At 44.7% G+C, this 13,801-nt stretch overlaps 2 protein-coding genes across 6 annotated transcripts in view; one reads left to right on the plus strand and one right to left on the minus strand.

The window, feature by feature from the left end:
* The window catches only part of LOC146856308 (NXPE family member 1-like), a 355,569-nt gene that overhangs the window by 127,373 nt on the left and 214,395 nt on the right, over nucleotides 1–13,801 (minus strand). Inside the window, exon 1 of one of the 5 annotated variants that reach the window (XM_085654418.1) lies at nucleotides 10,215–10,330. The exons of the other annotated variants lie outside the window; for them this stretch is intronic. Coding sequence (XP_085510544.1) covers nucleotides 10,215–10,223 — 9 coding nt within the window. The 5' untranslated portion in view covers nucleotides 10,224–10,330. Of the gene's footprint in view, nucleotides 1–10,214; nucleotides 10,331–13,801 lie in introns of those variants that run through there. 5 annotated transcript variants of the gene reach the window in all.
* LOC146856309 (uncharacterized) overlaps nucleotides 1,904–13,801 on the plus strand; it is a 423,335-nt gene continuing 411,437 nt past the window's right edge. Inside the window, exon 1 of the mRNA XM_085654421.1 lies at nucleotides 1,904–2,000. Within this exon, the coding sequence (XP_085510547.1) occupies nucleotides 1,934–2,000 (67 nt within the window). The 5' untranslated portion in view covers nucleotides 1,904–1,933. The remainder of the gene's footprint in view (nucleotides 2,001–13,801) is intronic.

Below are 13,801 nucleotides of genomic sequence, written 5' to 3' on the forward strand. Positions count from 1 at the left end.
GATGAAGGGCACTGTTGGAGGGTGATAGTAATGGCATGGTGGAGAAAGAAGTCATTGGTGGGGTGCCAAAAAAGACTTTTGCACTAGAGCTAAAGCCGGCCCTGTCATGGCCTTTTGGTTTTATTTAGTTAGCAGTCAGGTCATTTGGGCAACTGTGGAACATATTTTAAAGTGCATGCTAGTTATATTTACTCCTATATTCAAAGTTTTAAGTTTGAAGATGCTTTTACTAATGTTTTTTACGGTAATAATTAAAGTGGAGCTGAATGGTGGCTGATATGGGGCTGGGGCCCGAGGTCAGCTGTGAGATAAGGTGCACAGGAGAGGGATGGTAGAAAAGTGGATAATCGGGCCTGGATGATCTTGTGTTGAAGCCTGGCCTGCTGGAATGTGAGGGTTTGCACTTAGGTCCAGACATTGCTCTTACTTTCAAATAACTCTCCACATACTCTGTATACACACAGAATCGATCCGTTGTATCGTGGTGACTGTTCGCAAGTAGATGTTAAGTAATCTAGGGCTTGTAGGCTACCACAATTGGGCCTGCAGTGGCCCACCCAAATGCACCCTTGGCCCACCCAAATAAAAATTCCTGGAGACGGGCCTGACAAAGCCGCTGTGAATATGACCTTAAAACATGTTTTAGAACACTGCAGTTTTCCCAGGAAGTGAGAATATGACAATGGAGAACAGAAGAAGTATAAGGGCTGCCCTTTTCTTGATGTCACAGTAGGCGTACACTGAATGTGAGAGCTAGGTTGGCTCACCAGTGTACCAATGGCTTCAAGGTAAAGCAGGTTACCTACACGACCATTCAGATTAGTGAGTTAGGAGTTTGAGGGTGAAACAGGAAGTCATCCAAGCTCATATCAGAAGAGCATGCCAAGGGCTTCAGGATAAACCAGGGTACCACCCCAGGTTGGGACCATGAAAGTGTGCCAGTGGTTTCAGGGTAAAAAGAGTGGCATACGAGGCTGCGATCAAACCAGAGTGCATGTGGCTTCATGGTACAACAGTATACCCCCGCCCCCCACCCAGGCCTGCTAGAAATAGTGTCAGTGACTTGTGGGTAAAGCAGGGTAACACCAGAGTGCGGGGTCAGAGTAATGTGCCAAGGGCTTCAGGGTACAGCAGTGTTCTACCCCAGAAAAGGCACATAAACTTGTGCAAGGGCTTCAGAATAAGGTTGGGGTCAACCCAGGCTGAGTTCAGAAAAGCATGCCAAGAGCATCAGGGTAAAGCAAGGTGCCACCCCAGGCTGGGCTCAGAAATGTGTGCCCAGAGCTTGAGGGTAAAGTAGTGAGCCACTCCAGGCAAGGCTGTAAAGACTGCCATTGGGTTCAAGGGGATGCGGAGAACCATCAGTGATCGAGGTATGAAAAGTGTTCCATTAACTTCCGGATTAAACATCCTTCATATGCCTCTGCCCCAAACTACCAGGGTAAAGCACAGGGGCGGCTGGTGTATAGGGGCAAAAGGGGCGGTGCCCTGCCATCCAGAGCCTGAGGGGAGACGTAAGAAATGAATTTAAAAAACCAAGCAGCCGAAAAGAAATTTCCACTTGCTGGCTGCTCTATTACTTTTAATGGGGCAGCTGTGATAAACTGCAGACGTCCTGCTGCGCATGTGCCTGCCAGGGCGAGGTCATCTTTCGACCTGCAGGCACAAGCTACAGCAGTGACATCATCGTGCCGGTGCCCAGTTAGAATACCATGGATAAGGCTGCTTATCGGGCATTTACTAAATGGCCCTGGGAGGAGTTGGCAGAACTCTATTCATTTCAATGGCAGGGGGCGGGGCAGGCTGAGTGGGAGAAGGAATAGTGGGTGGCAACAATTACCAGTCATCACGAGAGGGGCCGGGCTGTAGGAGGGGTGCAGCTCATTCCTTTCCTCACGTGTAGTCGAGTGTGCTTTCACTTTTGAAAAGCGTTATGCAGCTGAAGCTAAGCCATGTCTTGTTGTGTTTGTTACAACGTAGGCTCAAAAGAATACAGGCTGGTAGGTGCCTATTTTTACTTTAAGCTGTTAATATACTTCACTTTTTGTGGATTTTTTATGTGCGCGCAGTTAAGCAGCCATGCGGTGTTCACACAGGAGAGTTTGTAGTTGAACACAACTCAACGGTATTGGCGCGCATTAAAGGAGCGCCCGGGATACATTACTCAAGGTCAGATTTTTTAAGGCTTAGTGATTTGCCCAGAATCACAGGATATACTTGGGCCGAGCGCTGAGACTCACACAGCACTTTGTGTTTTTTTACCTAGCACCCCTGGCTCGCGAGAGCAGCTCTGCTCGTACAGGATGTTGTGTTTGTGCTTAACATGTTCCTTTATTTTAAGGATTCGAGCAATTGAGCTGTAGGCGCAAAAATCGCTCCAATGGAACATTTACTAATCAAACACAAAAAGAGCTTTGAAATGTGAGTACAGTATTTGATTGAATGTAATTTTCGGTTGCCAGGACCTCGATATGTATGTGTGCACGTGAATGAAAGGGTCAGACACCAACAGAAATTCAAATGAGCACCTCCGCCCGTGCAGGATGTTTTGTTTGTCCTGAACATGTTAGTTTATTTTGACAATATGAGTCATTGCGCTCCGGGGTCTCCTTTGCTGCAATCAGTTATCAGATACAAAAGAGCTTTGGAAAATGAGGCAAAAAATAGTACTATATACATGGTGTATTCAGTACACAATGTTATTGTATCACCATTTGATCTGCATATCATTTTCAACACCCGTTCATACTTTTGAAAAATGTTTAAAAATTGCGAGTACAATAGTTGTACGCTTTTTTGGTTGTCAGTATGCACATGTGCCTCAAATGGCGATGGTGACTAAAGGGACAACAACATATTCCCTTTCACATCTGCAAACTCTTCTACCAGGACGTCAGTGGCAGAAACTGAGCCACACACATTCCTGAAACGCACGTGATTTACTCCACATGTTTCGGAAAGGCTAGAGGGACCACTTGCAATCAGAGACCTGTGTGCGAACACCAGGCCCAATTCAAGTTTCGGCAGAGTCACTGAGCCACTCATAGCTTTTCATCCTTCAGTTGTCGATCAAGAATACTGTTGAATTTGGTAATAATAATGACATATTATCAGTGTTTGAACACAGTGAACTCACCAGGCTGTAATACCTTATATTGAATCTACTAAAAATTATTTTCTCTGATGGTAGAATGAGCCATACACTCTTCGGTCTTGACTGCATTATACGTTTGCATTGTACAATAAGATTTAGATAGTGCTTCCCACAACAGGCCAGACGTTGAAGCGCTTGCCCACGTGATGTGTATGATACTCCATGTAGAGAGTGTGTGGTGCTTGGAAAGTGTATTTGGAACACCACTGTGTCTAGTAAGGTTACAACAGTGAAATAGACTTTCTTTTTTTTCAAACACAAGCTTTGTGACAAGACAGATGAATGTTGTACTATTAGACACGTTTTTGTGAAATGCATGTGAAATATATCATTCAGTGATGTTGCCCTGCCAATTTAAATGCAGATACAGCAGCAATAGTCAATTCCTAAACTTATGGCAGTGCTATAAGAATTCACTTTCCAGGCCAAATGGCATTCAGAGTGACACTTTGCGGATCAGCTTTTGTTCGGCAGCGCCATACGAAAGATGCACTTTTTTATTATTTCTGTAGCTCGATGCATCTTTGAATGTCCCTGTTCATCAAACCACTGCCATTTAAAGGACGGCATTCAGTATCGCGATCTGTTCGCACGTAACAGGGACCAACACAAAAGCAGCACCGCTCGTACAGGATGTTTTGTTTGTGCTGAACAGCTTAATTTGGAAAAGTGACATATATCACCCCTAACTGGTACCAATTGCAGCACCAGGTCACACAGCCGTCTCTCCATAGGAAGCTTGATAAAACTGTACAAATGCTTGCAGACTCCCATGTAAATAAATCTCGTTTTATTTTTCACAGTGGACTCAGGCTGTCCTGTTCTCGATTTCCTTTGCCAGCAAAACAGTTCCTATCCCATCTGACTCCTCCTGAGCTCTCAACCCTGCTGTGTGATATCTTTATGGCCTGACAAATGGATTTCATGCAGCCTACATAAACAGGTTTGCTGAAAGTAGGCACTTTCAAATGCAAGCCATTTGTCTAGAAATAAACAAAAAACACAGGGCCTGGTGGTAACAGATTCCATGGGTTGGCACAGACATGTTGCCTTAGGTTGTACTCCTTTCTAGTCTAATCTAATCTTTGAGAATGGAGCTCCCAGGAGATCGTACTTGCCTTTGGTGCACTTTGCTCTTGTGAACAGGCCACTGCACTGAGCTAGCACTGAGCAGGTATGTTAAGAATGGTTATACTGAATAAGCAGCTACCTACGTCATTATCATATGAAATCTATTCTTTGATGTCATAACTACACTTTCACAATGGATTAATTAACCATCTTGATTTCTCAAATTTGCTTGAAAATGCACCATTTGCCCACTCTTTTTAAAAACAATTGCCTGGGGGAGATCCCCCACCAGGCCTCTCTAAAGGCAGTCGGGCATGGTCTCTTCACTTGCTCTCCACATGGCATTCCTGACAAACTTTTACGCCTCACCACTTTCAGATGTCACCAGCCGCCACTGGTAAAGCATAGTAGCACACTGGGACAGGATCGGAATAAGGCTTCAGAGTGAATCCGCGTCCTACACCAAGTTGGGCTCAGAAAACCTTGCCAATCACTTCACAGTAAAACAGTACCACCCCAGCCAAAATCAGATAAGTCTGGCAGGGGCATCAAGCAAAAGGATGGTGCCACCCCAGGTGTGGTTCAGAAAAGTATGTCTGGATTTCAGGATAAAGTGGGTGTACTGTGTGATTGCATGTCAAGCTGAGACGAGTGCACCAAGGGGCACAGGGTAAAGCGACGTGTGGAGTTGGAGTTAAGAAGACTGTGGCATGGACTTCAGAGGAAGTAGGATGCTATGGCATGAGGGTTCTGAACTTTGTCATGTGCTTAGGCAGGGAAATATGGTGGCACCCAGGCTGGGCTCAGTAAAGCATGCATTGGACTTCGAGGTTTTGCCAGGTGCCATCTCAGGCAGTGCTGGAGATGAAACTATAGAAGTGCATGTGCTCACTCTTTGGAATACCTGTTTGATCCCAAAAAGTGCTGGGAATCTCCCATAAAATGTATTGAAGCAGTGCAGGTACTCTCCATTTCAAATTATGAAGAAGTGCAGGTACTCAGTACCGGTCAGAACCAGCCCATTTAAAACACTGAACTCAGGCCAGTCTTCGAAGAGTGTGCATGTGGCTTCAGGGTAAAGCATGGTGCCCTCCCAGGACTGGATTAAAAGGGAGAGCCATTGGTGCCTACCAGTAGCACTACTTATTCAAAGGAAAGCTGGTCAAACTCCAGACATACCCTCCATCATGAGCAGGCCTACACAACTCAGAGAGTTAACTACAAATCCATGAAGCAGTGCCGTGGGTGAACTCCTTTGTGTGGGTTGGCTAACCATCTAGTGTTCTACCCAGAGGGGACTAGCTTTCGTTCGTCAGTCTGTAGACCTTGTTCATGGGTCACAAGAGGTAGGGCCACCTACTTGTAATGCAGAGACATCGTGTCTGTGTAAACTGCTAACTCATTGCACACAACCTGGTACCATCGCAGGTACAAAATGGCGCCACATCCACTCATCTGCCTAACATTGTCGCCGCAATCTCACGCCCATATTGTCTTATCGATCACATGTCAATGATTCTGTAGTGAGCGCAAATGTACAAAAGGCTACTGGAATTATGCAAATCTGTGACAGCAACGTTTTCCGCATAATTATAGATTTACTACATGTGCCATATAATTTACAATCTGCTGTACAATTTGCAGATTTCAACAAAAAACGTATTTCTAGTATAAACGAAATAAAACTGCAAAAGTCAACAGGTCGCCTTTCAGTTGCTGATTGGTATGTTCATGTGTTGGGATTTCAGTAATACTACTACTATTAATATTGCTAATGGTGGGTACCAGTGATAGCTCTGGTTTCGCTATCACAAGTACTGGTAGTGTTGAGACAAGGCATTGTCGGCAGTGTCTAACACGAGCACTGGTAGTGTGGTGGTGAGGCGGTGTTGGCAGTATCTGCAGTGTCTGCCACGAGCATCAGAAGTGTAGTGGCAAGGCAGTGTCGGGCATATCTGCATGAGCAACAGTATGGAAGCAAATTCTGTACCCCAAAAATCAAGACACACCCCAACATTTACCTCAAACAGTGTGCCCACATTTCGCTGGATCGTCAATTTCATGAGGCAATGTGTCCTCCCCGTTAAAGCACCTCCCCAAAACATCAGAATCAGGAAAAACACAATTCATTAAATAATTCTAAATTGAGAACGATTAGGTCCACCCAATGGCTGAGTTCAAAATCAATGAAAAGTTAAAGGGTTTTATTACCAAATCCAAAAGTAAAGCTTTCCAGAATCAATGCCATTAAGCTGTTGATGCAGAGTTATACAGAAAAATAAAAACAGGCAGCATCGCCAGCATGCAGCATCTAACTCTCCAGGAAAATCTTCTCACTAACCCACAAAGTGGAGGGTTTTTATACATTATTCTTGCATATTAAATTAACATTCCTGCAGAATTATTGTGGTTTGAGCAAATGTATAATTTTCTCAGCAAATCCAAGCAAATAAAAAATAGACATCACATTGCCTTAACACCAAAGCACTACCCCACTACATGGATAATAATTCAGCATCCTGTATGCTAATGTCCTCCGGAAAAACTTGAATAGAACACGTTACACTAACAATAATGTGTTATATGAGTGAATTGGTCTCGGGGTACAAGCAGATGAATTAAACATATTGTAAATTTACTGCTGAACTGGGGAAGGTTCACATGAGTAGAACATCGACAGTGGAAAATTACTGGATTCATTACATCTTAACTATGCTCTGCAGAGCCTGTGGAGAAGGTGTGTGGGGAGGGAGCACTGAATGAGGGACAGAGATGACTTCCATTGAGTACAAGGTGGCGTTTTCACAGAAATTTGGCCTAGTTAACATATATTAGAAAAACGTACTTCTACACATCATAGGAATTCCGTGTCAAATCAAGTCATATGATATTCGTGTGAATTTGTATGTTAAAATACATACATCGCACTGTTAATGATACAAACAATATAAACCTATACAAATCTTTAACACTAGCAGTGTAGGGGTGAGGCGGTGTTGGTAGTGTCTACCATGATCCAAAGTAGTGTGGAGGTGAGGCAGTGTCCACAGTTCCTACCGCGAGCACTAAATGTGTGGTGGAGAGGCAGAGTCAGCAGTGTTTACCCCAAGCAACATAGTGTAGAGGTGAGACAGGGTTGGCAGTGTCTACAATAAACAGTAGTAACGTGGAGGTGATGCAGTGTCGACCACAAGGGTGTGAGGCAGTATCAGCGGTGGCTACCATGAGCACTAGTAATGTGGGGCGAGGAGGTGGAGCCTTACTTATGTGGGGGCGAGGCCGTGTCAGCAGTGTCTACCATGAGCACTGGCAGTGTGTGGGTAAGGCTGTTCCGCCTATTCTTTAACATAAAAAGATAGCAGTGGAAAGTCATTTTGCACTGCTGTGATGTCACACTTATATAATATCCTTCAATCTTTCCTTATGCGTGTTGTACCGTTAGGACTTCGCCCTTGGATGTAATGTAATTTGGGATGAAGTTACTTTCATTACATGATGTTACATTACACAGGTGTGCAATGACAATTTCTTCACTGGTGTGACATCATATTGATGTTATAGGTCATGTGTAGAGCGCACGTTCACCATAAGGTCTCTTGGCGCTGGTAGCAGAGGGAAGCATCGATCACTGATTAAGACATAGGATTATCAGAACAACCAAGTTTTTAAGAGTTTCCTGAATTTCCATAGTTGGATACTGATCCCCTGATATCCAAGGGGAGGGTGTTCCATGTAAGAGGAGCCAGTACAGAAAAACTGGTCCCGCCTAGCCTTTTCCTTTGGTTCGTACCACTAAGTAAATTGAGATGAGCCTAAGCTGGTGAGTGGGCATGTGGCGCTGTAGTCTGCTCGATATAAAACCAGGGCTTTTACAATGAAGGGCTTTAAAAATCGTACATGCCGTTTTAAAGACGGTCCTCTGTGCCAAGGGGAGCCAGTGGAGCTTTTCCATCAGTGGCTTAGTGTGGCAATGTCGTGGCTGGCAAAAGACTAGCCAGGCCGCCTGGTTTTGCACCAATTGCAACCTGTTAATCAATGCAGTTGGGAGTCCCAAGCAGAGGGCATTTGCATAGTCAATCCGCGATATCACTAGGGTGATGATAATTTGAATGGCAGATTTCTCAGTAAAATATCTGCGGATTTTCCTTATTCTTCGAGTTGGAAACGACCAGAGGATGACACCGCTCCCATCTGTTGTTTGAGTGATAAGTCATCATCAATAAGAATCCCAAGGCTTTTCGCCACTCTCTTCGGCGTCCGGGAAGAGCCTGATTCTAAAGGCCAACAACAGAGACTTTCATTATCCCCTGCTATTACCTCACACTAATCATATATTTGCATAGCTGCCAAGGTTTCAGATTGCTTATGTGCGACACTTTCATAATTTCAGAGTAATTATGGGCGACATTCGATGACTGTGAGTGACACTTTCTTGTGAGCAAAATCGAACGATGAAGTCCATGGAAATAGATAAATAGCAGAAATAACACACCTTTTGAGCAACGAGAAACTCGAAGAAGATCTTGAAACTGCTGCAAAGCACCTGAAATGGAAAGGGTACTAAGCTAGTGCCATGGGACCAAAGCAGTAACCCACTGAGCTACCTACACAAAACACATTTCTGTGATATGCATGATACTCAGACTGCTGACTTAGTGACGCTCGGCACTGAAACAAAGTAATAGTAGAGTTGGACCACCATGCTCATCCCAAAACACGGTAGTGCGACTGAATCCGTAAGGCTGAACTCAACTTACAGTGAGCAGATAGGCTGCAGTAAAAAAGTCACCATTCCGTATTCTGCCAATCAAGAATCTTCTCTGTGTTAGGAGTATCTAACAACCAAAGACCTAATCATATGCAGGGCCTTATTTTTGTGGCCATGGCTGTCCTCCGACTCTGCATAGCTTCAGCGTGGCTGGATGCTACTTCACCGGTCTTTGCACAATGGAGGACTAGATTACTAGCAATTTGTACCCTGGAAGTAGCCATATACAAAACCAAAGGGAGGAGAAAAAAGAGAAGAGGGATGCAGATCTGGGGTCCGCTCTTGCATTGGCAACTAGATCACACCTAAAATGCTTGGTCTATAATATGGGTTCAATCAGGAGAATATTCATTGTAGCTATACAGGTTTTGACCGCACATGATGTATTATTTTACAGATTTACCGAATTGCTTTTCTCTCTAGTGGATGGGTATGATTTGAAGTAATACCTTGGTCCAAAGGGGGGGGGGGGGGGGGGGGGCTTATGTAAATAATTATATAATTTTGTGAAAATTGCTAATAAAAACATTTTTTTAAAAAAATCTTCTCTGTTTACACAAAGACCGACATCTGCAGAGAGACTGCATTAACCAATTGAGGTTGCAAAATTTAAAAGAGTGCATTTCACAACCAATATTTGAAGTTACATGTACTGTTCATCATGTTCATGTAAAGTGTGGGTGTTATTTTATATGTAGTTATCTGAAGGTAAAAGACCAACAAAAACAGAGACACTATTATTCCGTCCTTTAAAACATATTGTTTCCCCCCTCTCTCTCCCATGCTCTGACATTGTCCCCATTACACTCAGTTCAGTCGGTGCTTAATTTGAGCCGGAGCTTTCCGGTGCTCAGCACTGGCACTTCATTGGTTTCCAGTGCTGGGCACCGGCACCTAACTGTTCTAAGTATGGTGTTGACAGTCTACCACATGGTGGCGCTGCTCATTGAATTTAGAGATGAGCAAAACAACGGTTGTTTAGGAATACACTATACATTACAATAGTGCTAATACCTGCCTCCCCAGCAATTCCTTTACCTTTGGAGACATGGAATAATCTGAACCGTTGCATTTACATGCGAGAGAGATGGTTACTACTTGTTTTGGCAGTGATGACAAGGGCGATGTGTGGTGCAAGCCTCAGTGGCCTCCTGGTTAGAACCCTGGCACTTGAATTTTACAAATTTCGCACTGAGTTCAGTGCTCTGTTGCTGGACTTACCCGTGTCATCCATATGTGCCTGCCATGGCAGGCTGAGACTCAGCCAGCAGAGGGAATATTACTGGGGCCGTGCTGGGGTGCCACGGGATGCAAACTGTTGTGTACTGCCCTTGAAGATCTCGATCCCGAGTGCAGCACTGCAGGCCGTTTTATAGCGCTGCTGGCACAGTCACACTGCTGTAGGCGCTGATAAGGGCGCGGTGGGACAAGTGACAGCTGAAGGCAGGCTGATTAGTCTTTTAAAGTGTGCACTCAGGTGCCTGGACCAGACCAGGCTACAGGGAAACCACACACGAGGCAGGACAGCAGATGAGGCCCACAGCTTGTTGACTGCTAAGTCAACAGCCTTCAGCAGTCAAGGCCGTACTCCCGGGGGCATGAAGGGATTGACTGGAGGGAAGAGAAACCATGTCTGAGAGTTGTTGAAGGAAACATCATTTACAGCCCACCCGCTTCTCTCCACCGTGAAAACCCGCACCTGGGCCACAGAGTGCACGTGGGTCGCAGGGCTCCACCCTGTCACACGGGCACAGCAGCCCGAGCTGCAAAACACTAACTCCCTTCCTGGGCCGGCCAATCACTAGGGGTCACGTACCAGAAAACAACAATGTACCACCAACATGGTGCTGTTTTCCCGTCCTTTTCACCTACACTGAAGCCAAACCCATGGCCCAGAGAAGCCGGGCCAATTAATTATCTACTACAAACGTACTGCCAAGGCAGTTCAACAATGTAGTGCTCTGGCGGCAGGTATCGCAAAACGAAATATTGCCAGAAACTGGGGCGCACCCCAAACCCTGTCAGTGACTGAGTGGGAGAGAGATCTGGACTGGTGCCAGCGAGCAGAAGAAACTGTGTATAAAAGCAGGGGGTGTGCTAAGAAATGGGAGAGGATTTGGGCACCACGGCGCAGATGCAGGGGGACATAATGGGATCCGAAATATACGTCATGGAGTTTTTCAACATGCAAAGACTGGGATGCCCATGGTGTATGCACATTTCAGGCTTCTAACGGAGCCTCTTGTAGAGATATTACTGCTTCTGTGCTTTGTAAAATGGGTTGTCGCCCACCTAATAGATGATGTATTAATGCTTTGGATCGATTTAGTGATATACATGCATACTGTTGATACATATACTGTCCTTTGAGCTTCTTTAATAAAAAGATTATTATTTTTTTTTTAAATGCAGCACCCTTTATAATTGGTTGGTCCCAGGATCTGCAAAACAAAATTTCTGAAAAACGTGAGCTGGTTCTTTATGGAGAGTTAAACACACTGACGTAGAGCTGGCTCTGTTTACTCTAAGGCAGCCTAGCTCAACACAATATTTTTTTTTAACTCTCTGATATTGCTGATACACCACCACTCAGAGCGTGCAATGAATGAAACCCATTCAGATCGCCACTAATATAAAGACGGCGACCACATGTAGCTTTGACAGAGACTGAAGCAAGCATGACATCCGCTGCACACAAAACACAGTGACTTAGCAATATTTAGACTATGAGCAACAGCGAGAGCAGAACTATACCTTTCAAAAGCAGTTTGTTGAAAACGGCAACTCCAGGATCCTCCTGCCGCCTTAACACAAAACATACCGTCAAGTCTCATTTTAAATTGGCACCTCTGAAAAAGAGCTTCCCTCCAGGCCCAGCTAAATCAGTGAAGAGCTGATAAGGTTAATTGCGTCTGGGGAAGAGGAATCGTAGTGCGGACTGGCTGCATTATGTGAATAGCGGAGCACCCCTTACAGAGATGGTCCCTGGGGCTATAAAAAGCGTGACTAATGTATTTTACTGTGGTGATGCGGACATCAGCACTAAAATGTGTTAGTCTAACACCTGATGCGTGGTACTTGGCAGGGCTGACTGTATGCCTTCAAACCAGTAACAATGACTTTCATTGTTATGTGATGTGATGTAACAGGAGTGAAGAACCGGTTTTAGGTTCCACAGCAGCCTCCTTGGCCTGCAACAAGGAATTCCATACCCATGAGATTGTACACTATACAAATGTTAAATTATATTAGCAAGGAGTATTGGTGGTTCCATAATTCCAATGATTATAATGATCTAAATACAAATACACCAATTACTTGATGACAAAGTCCCTGTGCTCTGACCGCTTAACATACCACAATAAAATGACTGTTTGGGGAGTCAATCAACAAATCTGATTAGGGTGACCACCTCGCATGGAGGCAATTTCAGGGCAGTGACTGTAAAACTTTAAGGCGAAGGGTCAAAATTTAGGACATGAGGTACATTTTACATACACATATGAGGAGTAACCCTGGGTGTAGGTTGCGTAGTAGCGCTACGCATAGCTACGCAAAGTGTACTTCGCACTACACACGCTACCGGTAGCTACGCGAACTGCGTAGTGGGGGAGGGAAATGCTGTTCGCACTGATTGCACAGTGCCGGATGCTTTTCCGCACTGTACAATCATTGCAAACGGCATCTTGCACAGTGCAAGTGGTCGTCTTCTGCCGCTCAAGTAGTTTTGTACTCGAGCGGCAGCTTTCTCAACGCGGACTGGTAGTTTCTCATCGCGAGCGTTCGCGAACATACGCGACAACTCGCAATGAGAAACCTGACCTCCCCGCGTTGAGAATCTCGCCGGGAGGTTTATTTCCCACGCTCGCGATCGGCAACTTGATGATGCTGATCGCGAACAGGAAAAAAGTCTCGCCGGGATGTTGATTTTGCTCGCTCGCGGTTGCCAACTTGACTTTGAGGACCGCGAGCAAGCAAAAAATGCCCGCTACGCTACGCGGTTTTGCACTGTGCTACGTGCAATTCATGTAGTGCGTAGTAGCACAAACTGCGCACGCTCCGCAAGCGTAGCGTTGTCCTACGCCCAGGGTTAATGAGGAGGTTGCTCAATTATAAAATAGATGGCTACACACGTACAAAACAAAATAGGTTTATGTTCTTTGTTTTGTTTTATATACATCACATGTAGCTGGACTTAATAAAGGATTAAAAAACTATCCAGCATTTGCACACTGAACAGAATTTGGCAACTGACATACCGCATTTGCCTTGTTAATGGAGTGATTTATGAATCTCCAGAAACAAGGTGCTTAGGGTAGCTCACCATTCTGATAAGGTAAGGTAGGGCAGCAGCTACCAAGCAAAAGAGCGGAGTTTTACGCTTTAAAAATGTAATTTTTATTTTGAGCCATGAAAACATGGACATTTTTTGCTTTACTAAATGCAGATGCAGTAAGCTTGTGCAAACCTCCCGTCCAACTCTGATTTATCACAGATCTCCTGGCCAGACAGAAATAATGTACTTATTAAATATCATGAAACCTCTGTTGGTTAATACAATCACTGTAGATGTCGGTTTGTGCACCCAGAGAGCAACAGAATTGAATCCTGGTTGGTGTAGCGGGGAATAGTGAGCTGGGTATTTTTAAGTGAGGTCCCCGTCTGTGACGGAAAGCACTGTGAATGTGTAAATCATTATTTTAAATGTGCATTACACACAGCATAAGATAGGCTGCCAGAAAATGTGCACAAAAAAAATAGGTTTAAGATAAGGAAAGTTCTACCAATTATAGATTTTAGTAATACGC

Source organism: Triturus cristatus, chromosome 4_1 (assembly GCF_964204655.1).
Source record: "Triturus cristatus chromosome 4_1, aTriCri1.1, whole genome shotgun sequence".
NCBI classification, from domain to species: domain Eukaryota; kingdom Metazoa; phylum Chordata; class Amphibia; order Caudata; family Salamandridae; genus Triturus; species Triturus cristatus.